This window comes from Alosa alosa, chromosome 11, assembly GCF_017589495.1.
Source record: "Alosa alosa isolate M-15738 ecotype Scorff River chromosome 11, AALO_Geno_1.1, whole genome shotgun sequence".
NCBI lineage: Eukaryota > Metazoa > Chordata > Actinopteri > Clupeiformes > Clupeidae > Alosa > Alosa alosa.
The window spans coordinates 11,433,663-11,445,829 of NC_063199.1; the positions used below are offsets into that span (position 1 = coordinate 11,433,663).

General features: G+C 43.0%; 1 protein-coding gene across 1 annotated transcript; it reads left to right on the forward strand.

The window, feature by feature from the left end:
- The first annotated feature begins 806 nt into the window (after positions 1-806).
- amfra (autocrine motility factor receptor a) lies at positions 807-10,479 on the forward strand. Its single transcript, XM_048258056.1, has 13 exons — positions 807-1,714; positions 1,812-1,904; positions 2,015-2,179; positions 3,686-3,838; positions 3,963-4,003; positions 4,299-4,431; positions 4,937-5,070; positions 5,159-5,269; positions 5,944-6,134; positions 6,223-6,326; positions 6,471-6,605; positions 9,795-9,970; positions 10,110-10,479. Exons 1-13 carry the CDS (start codon positions 1,463-1,465, stop codon positions 10,300-10,302), a joined length of 1,881 nt encoding a protein of 626 aa, XP_048114013.1. The 5' UTR covers positions 807-1,462; the 3' UTR covers positions 10,303-10,479.
- Positions 10,480-12,167: the final 1,688 nt, after the last annotated feature.

Sequence of the window (12,167 nt, forward strand, 5' to 3'; positions counted from 1 at the left end):
CAGGTACGGTCCAGCTAAATGGACCCAGTGTGAATGCAACCTAACTTTCTCATCCACCTATGCAAATGTGTCTACGTTCTTGTTCAAAAATCTTGTGAAGACTCCTCTCTGCCGAGAGCCACTTCCTTCCTTGCACTTCTAACATCCTCACAACTCACCACTGAGCACTTGCCTTATCTCTTTGCAGTTTATCAGATTGAGTAGACAGACAATCTAGAGTGATTAGGCTACAGGTCATTAACATTTCTCAGTTGACTGAAGTAGAAGAACTTTTTTGTGTAAAATCCATTTCTGATTGGAGCATTTTTGTATCGTGCAATGAGATAACTTGCATATTTGAAGAAATTAGTGGATATCAATAGCCTAAACATGCATTTATAATTTGGCTGTATGGACATAATGTCTTTGATCCAACTAAATACAAATAAATTACAAATAAAGTTTTTTCCATGTGATATTGCAGCCATAGGCTACAAATCAATACAGATGACTTTTTCTATATAAGAACACCATAAAGTAAAGAAAATAGATGTCTTTCTTTTTTTCAAAATTAATCTAGCCTATACTGTGCATTATTGTGATAGTCAATATGCATACAGTATGTTATTTTATCAACTAATCTGCATACAATGATGTATTTGTTAATTGTGAATTTCCGAGAATTCCACCGCTCTCTCTCTCTCTCTCTCTCTATATATCTCTCTCTATGTTTAATAAATCCCATAATAAACGGTAGTCAGAAGTCAATTTTCTTACCTTTTCTTACACGCCCACAGCCCCGAGTTGTCTGGAACGTAGCGCGCAACAGAGAACCCGGAAGTAGTGACAAGAGAAACTCCTAGAAAAAGCCAGACGGCGTAGCTCTGAAGAACCCATCACCATACATAATAATGTTAGGTGTTGTAACGCTCTTGAGTTTACACGGTAAAAGCAGCGAGCCACAAGACGCTAGTTTTGTCGTGTAGATAAGTTGTATTTTCCACGATAAGTGCTTTTGCTTCAACCACTGTGAGGCTAACGTAACGTTAACTTAGCAAGTTTACCTAGGCATGCCATAGCCGTTAGCTGATAGCCTTGGGAAACAACAGCAACAACTGTGTTGTTAAATGGTCATCGTGTAAAATGAAATGAAATAGCCGTCATTTGCAGCACTTGTCAATATATTCTATCTACGACAGACAGGCTCTCGTGGAGGTTGTGTAAGGTTAAATTGCTAGCTAACGTTGGTGACAATAATAATCTAGCTAACATTAGGTACAAGATAACTTTGGATCAGTGTTTTGGACAGAGAGAACGGTAAGGTGGTGTCTTATAGGGCAATTCAGTTAATGTTGTCATTGTTGATGGATTAATTATTAATATCCCAAATATTGTCTTGCTTCTAATTTGCACCTTTTTGACAGTGACAGAGACGGAGAGCGGATCATAAACATTATTGCTTCGTCTCACGAGATCTGCTGCAATGCCCTTGTTCTTTTTGGAAAGATTTCCCTGGCCTAGTTTGCAGTCCTATACTGCACTGAGTGCCCTTCTGCTTGCGGGTTCTGTCCTAAGTGCCTACACTATTGTGACTGAACCTGGGTTCGTCACATCGGTCTCGGAAGAAGCCCAAACAGATCTTAAAGACCAGAATGGGGAAGAGCAAAAAGATGACTTCTGGAATGTTGCCTTCAATGTCCTGTTGTACCTGGTGTCTGACACCCTTTTTGTCTGGGTAATTGTACCATGATGCCATTTTTGTTTTCTTAACAAACATATGTTGTCACTGTTTAGATGTCAATTAGATACTAGTAGGGATTTGTGTTTTACAGGTGATGGTGAATACAGCCTGCTGTATGCTGATGCTTATAGCAAAAACCATTCAGTATGTGGTATTTGGACCATTGCGAGCTGGTGAGAAACAGGTAATGTTTCTCATTTTGTTACTATTCTTCACTTATATTCAGTTAAGAAAAAATTGTAGTCAATCAATTTTCACTATTTGCATATAACAAAACATGCTTTCTTGTTGCAGCATTTGAAGGATAAGTTTTGGAACTTCATCTTTTACAAGTTCATCTTTATCTTCGGTGTGTTGAACGTGCAGTCTGTGGAGGAGGTTGTGTTGTGGTGTCTCTGGTTTGCGGTGCTCATCTTCCTCCATCTGATGGTCCAGCTCTGCAAAGACCGCTTTGAATATGTGAGTTCAAGGGCATAATTGAAACCCATGAATTTCAATCTTTTAAGGGTGATAGGCCCACAAGTGGATCCTTCTCAGAATCAGGCCATATGAGTATTGGCCAAGTAGGAATATTCATCACTTTGTTCAGATCAACCCTTCACCCTTTCAACCCTACCGAGCAGACTGCACCTAAGGTTTTAGTCCCAGTGGCAGCATGCCGTTTCAAGCCCTTTACTTCCAATCTGCAGCCATGCTCCATGTTTCTGTGTGTGCCATGTGATGCCATGTGCCACAATTTGGCCATATTACTCTTGTAAAGGTAAATGTACAGTAAAGCAACACAGACCCACAACAAAGGCCAGGTATCTAACCTGGGCTGACTTGATTGTCAAACAGTGATGCTACTACTGCTCTAACTTTTTGCTATTTCTGGGCCTTTTTTTGAAAGTCACTCTTAAAGAAGAATTCCGGTGATCTTTCATGTAGATCTCTGTTTCTCCAGGGTACAGAGTACTGTCGGTACGAGAAAAAAAAAAACAGGAAGCAATCGGTTCTACCTTGCTCGAGTTGCTAGAGCCAACAGCCAGCCAACTACAGTGCTACACTGGGGGCATGAACATGGGGGCTTATGAACCAGAATTCCCCTTTAATCAGGCTCAATCAAAATCATGCAAAAGTGTATTTAAACACATGTAAAAGTGTAATTATATCTCTATGTATATAGAGAATTCCGTCTTAATTATTCGGTCTGTTCTGTGACCATGCCATGACGGAAACACTTCTGGTTAATTGACTAATTGTTGCATTGGATGAGATATGCCCACCTATGTCATTTCAAGTTCACATTCATTTGGAGGTAAAATAAATAGAAATAGTATTAATGTATACATATATGTATTACATATATTTGTCATAACATAAAGAAAGGTCTTCTGTATAACTTAAAGAAAGGTCCTCTGTATTACATCGTCAAAGCGATATTGTTTAAAATTCAGCTAAAACTACACCAAGTTGGTAGCCTGGGTGTTCCCATGCTGCCTTGCGCACGATTTGATTCACGCTGCTAAGGCAGCCTGGAGACCATGGAGCAAATTTTCCCTGAGATAGGGGACCAATCACAGAACAAGGGGGAAAGCAAGACGATGATGAGCATTTGATAGACATTCGTGGCACCCAATAAACGGATCTGGGCATTTGTTTCAAATACGAGAAAATTAACGTTTGGTTCCCAGACCACGTCTCATTGAGAAGTGGTGGCGCTAGCCAGGCTACCAAGTTGGAGCTGTAAGTTGAGGTTGAGCCACCAAAATAGAAAATAACATATTTACAAACATCACTGTGGCCTTGTATAGGACATTGTTTGCATGATTAATGTGTCATTGTGGATTCCTTTTTTGAAATGCAGGGAATCGTGATACTGTTATTGTATTTTGTATTTTTTGCAGTTTGCAGTTCAATGTCTCTGTTAAAACACAACGGTGTCCTATGTGAGCTTTTGTCTGACCGGTGCAGTCTTCTCCTTAGCTGTCCTTCTCCCCCACCACCCCCATGAGTAGCCACGTGCGTGTGCTGGCCCTGCTGACCGCCCTGCTGCTGTGCTGCTGCGTGCTGGCTGTGCCCTGTGGCCTCATGGGACACATGCAGGACGTACACACCGCTGCCTTCATGGCTGCTGAGGTAACTACTCCCATGGCATAGGAGTGTTTGACTTAAATGTACATTATGGTCATCCACAGTGGCAGACACTAGGTTGACTGAAATGTTGGATTTATAGTTCTTTCTTTTTTTTTCTTTTTTGCAGTGTTTGCTAGTTACGGTACGCACAGGACATGTTATTATGAGGTAACTTCATTCAATATGTCTTTGGGTGTAGCTCACAAACTTTAAAAAATAAACCCCCATGACATTATGCATAAGCTTTGGACAAAAACGTCTGCTAAATACCATCACCATAACCATAACAAGCTAGGTAGTTAACATTTTAATTCAGTTCAAAGAAATAACACAAAATGTTGATTTGTGTTGTGATGTTTAGGTCTCGCTCATACTAGTAGCAGCTCCAAATTAACGCATGCCCTAACTGTAGAGTATGATGTACTGTAGCTGAGGCCTGCTTGTGTTTGTTGGTCATTCTCAGGTACTCCATCCACCTGTGGGACCTTAACCGTCAGGGCACCTGGGAGAGTAAGAGCACGTATGTGTACTACACAGACTTCCTCATGGAGCTGGGCCTGCTCTGCCTCGACCTGATGCACCACATCCACATGCTGGTGAGCTTCCGTTTCAGACCGCGGATTTTGAGCAGATCGGGAGATCACGTTTTTCAGATTTTTCAGTTTCTCCAATGTATGTCTTTGTGATTGTTATTGCCGCTTTCTGCTTTTGTTGTTTATAGCATGATGGCCATCTGTAAGTAGAGGCATTCATAGTATGATGTGCCATCAAGTTTAATCACTGCCAAATTCCTCACATCTGGTGATGCTCAGTAGCTTCTGGTTATGGACACCATGCCTTTTTGTGGCAGATATAAATGCAGGTGATGGTGTATTTGCATGAAATCTTTCTTGCACACTGTGTGCACTGCGTATACTTTGTAGTTTCAGACACACATCTGAAATGTTGTGCCTTCAATGTGTATTCAGTTAATGCTTGCAATACTTCCGAAAAGACATGTGAGGAGTTGACTGTGTGAAAAGTAGTTTAGGAGGCAGGCAGGAAGTCTGTAGGCAGGAAGTCACTGTTTGAATTTGTCGCTTTTATATTTTCTTGCCTCAGCTGTTTGGCAACATCTGGCTGTCGATGGCCAGCCTGGTGATTTTCATGCAGCTGCGCTACCTCTTCCATGAGATCCAGAGGAGGATTCGTCGCCACAAGAACTACCTGCGGGTCATTGATAACATGGAGACCAGGTTAAGAGCTTGATGTTAGAAGAGACTGACATTTTGTACTGTATTGTATCAAAGGTTGGCATATTTACATGTTCATTTTTAACCTCAGGTTTGCTGTGGCCACCCTAGAAGAGTTAGTGGCTAATAATGATGACTGTGCCATCTGCTGGGACTCCATGACCTCAGCACGCAAGCTTCCCTGTGGCCATCTCTTCCATAAGTAAGCAATACTAATAGGAATATGTTCAGGGTCATTACAGCTATATCAGGGTCATTCTTAGCAAATGGTGCCATTTGTGGCCCCATGATATAATCAAATATAAGTTGTATAAAAATGGGTTGATACTTAGTTTTTCAAGCTTATGCCCTCAGGGTTTATTAACTTTAAAATAATTACTCTGACTGTGGTGCAAGCACTCTAGAATGCCGTGTCCCCAGTCAGTTTTTTACTTCAGTTGCAAATATAAGTAATGCAAATCCAATATATTTTATGTTTTTAACTATAATTGCAAATAACTATTTCTAAAAACATCTCACCACATGTTATTTGTTAAATTACAAATATATTTTAACAATTAAAATCTTGCAATATGGTCTGTCCCTGAGTTCACTGTCCCCCCGCGTTACTGTGGTGAAAGTCCTTCTTGACACGCTCTCTGACTCTCAGGAAGTAGGATGCATAATCGGAGTGAAAGCACCTACAAGGAGCTGAGTTAATATCTCTCCTTAATCAACACTTTTTTTCAATGTTTTAGAGTGCCTTACTGATGTGGTAAAGCATATCATATTATATTTGTTTCATGATTGCTTTTTGTGTTTATTTGTGTGTGTTTCTGTGTGTGTGTGTGTGTGTGTGTGTGTGTGTTATTGTTGTTGTTGATAATATGTGTGTAGTTCCTGTTTGCGCTCCTGGTTGGAGCAGGACACTTCCTGTCCGACGTGCCGCTTGCCTCTGAACATCAGTGAGGGCGGTGGTGCCAGTGAGGAGAGGGGCCGGGAGCGGCTGAACAATAACCTGCCCCCCAGACCAGGAGCTGAGGCCCGCCCACACATCAACCAGCACAACCACTTCTTCCACTTCGATGGTGAGTTCTCTTGGAGGGGTTGCGGGCAGGTGTTGGTCTAAAGCTTGTTTTCTTGTCACAGTGACCGCTCTCTTGGCCTCTCCCGCAGGCTCTCGCATTGCCAGCTGGTTGCCCAGCTTCTCAGTGGAGGTCATGCACACCACCAACGTCTTGGGCATTGTCCAGGCCAATAACTCCCAGCTCAACACCATGGTGAGGGTTACCTTTAAGTTGCTTATATGGCAAGTTGCCAGCTTTAATTAGATAGTTAGTTACACGACCCTCTATAATTTCAGCTCTCTGTCTCTGTCCCGACGTGTGTCCTGTCATTCATTTCCTGCTCCTGTGCATCCCCAGGCCCATCAGATCCAGGAGATGTTCCCTCAGGTGCCCTACCATCTGGTTCTGCAAGACCTGAATTTGACTCGCTCTGTGGAAGTCACCACTGACAACATCTTAGAGGGCCGTATCCAGGTGCCCTTCCCTGCCCAGGTACGTCCTCCTCAGCTCCTCATTTCCCCCAGAAAGCCGTAGACCAGGGGTCTCAAACTCCACTTCCACTTCTGCCAACGTCAACTGATTGGAGGGCCGGTCAGTGTTCAAGAATAATACAAAAAAAGAACGTCTATTTCTGAAAATGCAATACCCCCAAAAAAAATACTGTATAACACAAAACTGCAAACAGAAAGTGCAAGTCTTTTATCTCTTTTTAGACACCTGTGCTAGCAACCTTAGCTTATAAATAAAATAATGATAAAATAAATATTAATAGGCTACAAATCATTATAAAAACAAAAAAGCATAAAAACAGGTATGTGTGTTTCACATAAAGTGGTCAGTGATAAAGTCCTGTAAATGTAAAAATCTTATATCTGTATAAACAAAAGTTTATGAAGGGGGTAAATTTACCAATCTAATTTGCCACTGGATGGCAAGCACCTCAAATTATGCATCTTTCAGAAAACACTGGATATTGAACATATTTGAGCAGGTTTACTTTCTTTTTTGTCATGTTACCCACATAGCAAATGAACAGGAAAACAGTAGACCTAAGATGTAATCCAACAATAGTAAACTATTACTATAACCACAAACCGTTATTATAGGCACTCAATAAAGTAACCTGGTCAAATCAGTTCCTATCGCGGGTGACTTTGTAGTTCTTTAGAGCCCTATTTTTACTACCTCTGTTGTCTGTACCATGTCCATTACGGACACTATCATCACGATTAGCACTGCCACCTCCAGCTATGTTGGGCAGAGGGTCGAAATAAGCATGATATGCTAGTGGGCACCGTCGTACACGCAGAGACGCACCTCCATTCACAGACGCACCGTGACTATCACTGTCGAACTAGACGATCGATCATAATCTCCAAAAGGCAGATATTCTCCTACAGAATCTGAATAGGTGAATAACATAGCCTACCCAGGACTTCATCACACGTGAACTTTTTTTAACATTTGGTGTATATTTCTGCTTCAATTTGTGCAAAAATATAGCCTGCATCGCTTCCGCGTCACAAACAAATGCACGTCTTCGTGTTTCTCGCGTGTAATACAAGTATTTCCTGAAAACTTTGTGCAGCGAATTTGGGCTTGAATCGAAGCTCTAGGTGTCTAGCAACTAGTGGAGGAGAGTACAAATGAGATTTGTCTTGGGTCTATCGTCTGTTTTAATCAGTGTCGTTTGTCACAATCTAAAAATACCCTTAAGGGCCGAATTACATTATTATTGTGACATTAGGTCGCGGGCCGGAATTGGGGCGGACGCGGGCCGGGAGTTTGAGACCCCTGCCGTAGACTGTCTTCAGTGGAAATACTTTACTCTTCGTTGTCATGTCAGAGCAAAGTCTGTTTTTCCTGACCGACACTGTGAGATCAGGAAAATGTGTAGATTGAATCAAGACTGCAAACCAAAATGTTCATATATATATTTTTTTTTAATTCCTAAAAGTATAGTTGGGCTACATGTCTGAAATATTTCCTAATCTAGGGCAATGGAGAAAAAATCTTCTTGTTGAGTCGTGCAGAAGCACAGAGTGGCAGTGGTGCTCATGATGCTCATGAACACTGGCTATAAGCTAAAAGTTTAACATGAGCTACACATGGCCTGTGTGGGATCATAAATACCGGTAGGCTATGGTGGTTAAGTATCAGTATTATTTTACTGAGTGACTTGTCATTAGGTCTTGTGCCCAGTCTAATAAAGTTGTTCCAGGTCAGTGTGCGTAATATAATGCAATCTATTGCTTGCCTGAGGTCTGGGAATTGCACTTGAAGTTACTCAGTTAGACTGGGAGGGTTTACCCGTGCCGCATTTGTAACAAGTCATGTTGGTTGTGCCGGTTTTGTGGCAGTCATACTTTTAAATGGCTTTGTAAGAAGTGCATAGAACATAACCAGCATTAGGCTGCTGTCATCTTTAAAGGTAAACTAAGCAGTTTTGGCAATTTCCTTACTGTTTTCTCGGTTTTTGCTTTTTTTCGCTGGCTTTGTCATGACGAATGTCTGAGAAACTCCATCGCTACCTTTTTCTAGCCGGTGCCTGGCGTGTATGTATTTGAATGCAGTAAAGCAATTTGTTACACTCGTTATACTTCCTGACAGTGAGGCCGTCGGCCCGCTGGCCCACAGTTGCAAGGGTGGTTTTTCCGCTCACAGGCGCTAGGGGGAAGCGAGACGGCCACCATTCAACCCGAAAAAAGTCATATAACCATTCCAATGACTCTGAAGCTGTTAAATGAAGGTAAATTAAGCGAAAAAACTTGCATATTAAGCCAAAAAACCTGCATAGTGTGCCTTTTAAGAACCTCTCCAAATACTTCCCATACTCACTTTTCCCAGAGGAGTGTCTTTATGATTTTGAATTCTTGTCTCCGCTTCTCTGCTGTCCATCTTCATCCTACAGGTATGGTAGGAAGCCTATGTGGCAAGTTCCTGCTGTATGGATTGAAGTCTTTTAGCCAATGATATCTTTGAAAAGCAATTATGAGTTACATGTTGATGTTAGCATTCTCGTGATATTTTAATTATTTTTATTTTAGCGTTTATAATTATTCACTTGTCCCATGCCCTTCTCCAACTGCCGGATTTGGCAGTTGCACTCTAGTTATCAGTGGCACCTTGCAAGACCTATTTGTTACCACAAGAGGGAGTCCAAAGCATGGATTACTGACAGTCAGTGCAATCCACAAACATTCAGTAGCAGACATTGCAACAGAAGATGGTTTCACCAGTGTCTTAGCATAAGTTTGTTTTGTTCCATTTTTATTCTTTTAAGATTATGAACTGTGACGGGTGAATTGAATAGTTACCAAAACCATTATCCCCTGACTAGAGAGGAAAAAAAGCTTCTACATGTACAAAATGAATGTATTGCAAAAGATAACCCTATTAGTCAGGTTCTGTGATGTAAACATATGTCTAGCTCTGGGTACTTCCTAGTGCCACTCCAGGCCTAGATGTTGGTGAAATGATAATGACATGAGCTCCCCCTGCTGGTAATAATAGCAAGTGGTGTTACGCTTTAGCTGGTCACTATACAAAAGTCAAGGAGATGATTGTTGTCATGAGACTTATTGTGGTTACTAACTTGCCATCAATGAGGCACATACACTTGAGGTTTAAAAATGAGAATAGGACTTGGGTGAATTAATAATGCTGTTTTGGCTTTCTCAGGCAGCTGAGCGGGCCCCCCCACCAGTGAACCCAGCAGGAGCCTCGGAGGTGACGCACTCGGCGGCTGTGGAGACGGAGGACTTTGAGGTGAGGGGGAGCCGCTTCTCCAAGTCTGCAGCAGAGAGACAGAAGATGCTCCTGCAGAGGAAAGAGGAGCTGCTCCAGCGAGCTCGCAGGTCAGACCCGCCTCCCTACTCCACTGTCAGCAACACACAGGAATACAGGGCTTTTATTGCCCATATGAGTTTGGTTTATCAAATGCTGCCTTGTGCATGTGAAAGAGCTATAAGTTAAATCAGTTGTGTGTTCTCTCAGGAGTTTTCTGAGTAAAAGCCCTGAGGAGGGCCCCTCCAGCTCGCTGTACGTGGCCACTGCTGATGACGATGACGAGGGACTGGCCGCAGGGGACGAACGCGCTCTGGCCTCAGACTCCATGAGTGTGCGGCGCAGGATGCTGGCGGCCGCCGCGGAACGCCGCATGCAGAGGCAGCCAGAGGCTCCCCAGTGAGGCTCTGCCTCTCCCGTGCAGCGCAGCCTCCACCCAACACACACTGCCCAGGAGGTGCCCATGGACACCTCCATCACATCCGTCACCAGCCCAGGATGCCACGCACGTCTCTCCCCCTCCACTGACCCATCACTGGATCCATTGGTAGAGAGGGGGAGGGAGAGAGAAGGAAGGAGGGAGGGAGGGAGGGAGGGAGGGAGAGAGAGGAGAGAGAGAGAGGGCGGTCTGTGGAGGCCTGGGACAAATGCATTTGGGACAGTAAAGCTTTTGTAATGGCTCTGTACAGCATTGGCCTGTGACTCTCAGGCCTGGGATCAGCTAGAGCTTTTAGGCCCCAATGGCCCAGCTAACAGAATCTATGCATGTGTCACTTTATTCACAAATTCACAGGTAGATCTCAGAGTGAAGTCATAGAACTGGGCCCTGCAGATGACGTGAAATTCTTTCTGCTTGAGAGCTGTGTGTTAATAACTTCTGTAGAGCGTGTGCCAATTTGCACTTTGTTGGCCAAATCATCTGTGGATTAAAGTATTGAACATTTCATACCAAGGTCAGGAGTTCTCAGCTGACCGTTAACATGTTACATTTAAGTTTAGTGTCTCTAATGTGTTTAATTGGGAATCAGAATTTTTCCCAATTTGAAAACGGTTGTTTTATAATACCCCATGTGGTCTATTAGGGTGTCCCAACATGGTGACTGTTAGTTTGTTAGTGTGAAGGTGTAGGGTGTCCCAACATGGTGACCGATAGTTTGTTAGTGTGAAGGTGTAGGGTATCCCAACATGGTGACTGATAGTTTGTTAGTGTGAAGGTGGAAAACCAAGTGCTTGTTCTCTCCTCCAGCACAGCGGCAACAGCAGTGAAGAGAGTTCAGTGTGTGTAGAGATCAGGAGGAGCGCTCAGTGTGTCTAGAGGAGATGAGGAGGAGCGTTTAGTGTGTGTAGAGATGAGGAGGAGCGCTCGGTGTGTGTAGAGGAGATCAGGAGGAGTGTTTAGTGTGTGTAGAGATGAGGAGGAGCGCTCGGTGTGTGTAGAGATGAGGAGGGAGCGCAGTGTGTATTGAGAAGATCAGGAGGAGCGCTCTGTGTGTCTATAGGAGATCAGGAGGAGCGCTCGGTGTGTGTAGAGATGAGAAGGAGCGCTCAGTGTGTCTAGAGAAGATCAGGAGGAGCGCTCTGTGTGTCTATAGGAGATCAGGAGGAGCGCTCGGTGTGTGTAGAGATGAGAAGGAGCGCGGTGTGTGTAGAGGAGAGGGGGTTGCCATGGAGGGGGTTGCCATGTGCAGTGCATCTGGAGTGTTGAGTGCCAAAGCATTAGTCAGGTATGCATTGTGCAGGTTGAAGCGCAGCTTCACGATATAAGACAGCTGAGTTAGTGAAGCAGTGATGGGAGCATTAGCAGTTTTGCCACTTGACCTCAACCTGAGGCAATGAGACTCTTTCTTTTAATCCGTTCCTTTCTTTGATTCATTCTTTATTTGCCATTGCTCTTTGTCTTGTGAGCAGTCTTTCAGCGCTGAACTGGTTAATCTATTCAAACATACATTATGGTGAACCATATAGTCATTACTGAACAGTTTGAGAGAGTGTTACAAGAGTATTAAGTTACTGATATGTGTAAGTAAGAAGTCTAGAAGAACCGCATAGCATGTGAATTGTCTTCAGACAGTTGAAGCAATAAACTGGATCTCCCATTTCAGTCTCAAACTGGCGTAATGCCACAATATTGCCCTTTAAATTGTCATGCCACTCTAAAGTCACTATTTGATGTATTTGTTCAAGTATACAACATACGGTAGACTAAACCACATATATTTGACTTAACACTCATGAATATGGTATCTAGTCAAACAATTTATTTACAAA

Bases quoted from the DNA above. Each gene is read 5' to 3' on its own strand.
- amfra (XM_048258056.1), top strand. From the start codon at position 1,463: ATGCCCTTGTTCTTTTTGGAAAGATTTCCCTGGCCTAGTTTGCAGTCC. The intron at 2,180-3,685 runs GTGAGTTCAAGG...TCTTCTCCTTAG, and splicing joins GCAAAGACCGCTTTGAATAT to CTGTCCTTCTCCCCCACCAC. The intron at 9,971-10,109 runs GTCAGACCCGCC...GTGTTCTCTCAG, and splicing joins CTGCTCCAGCGAGCTCGCAG to GAGTTTTCTGAGTAAAAGCC.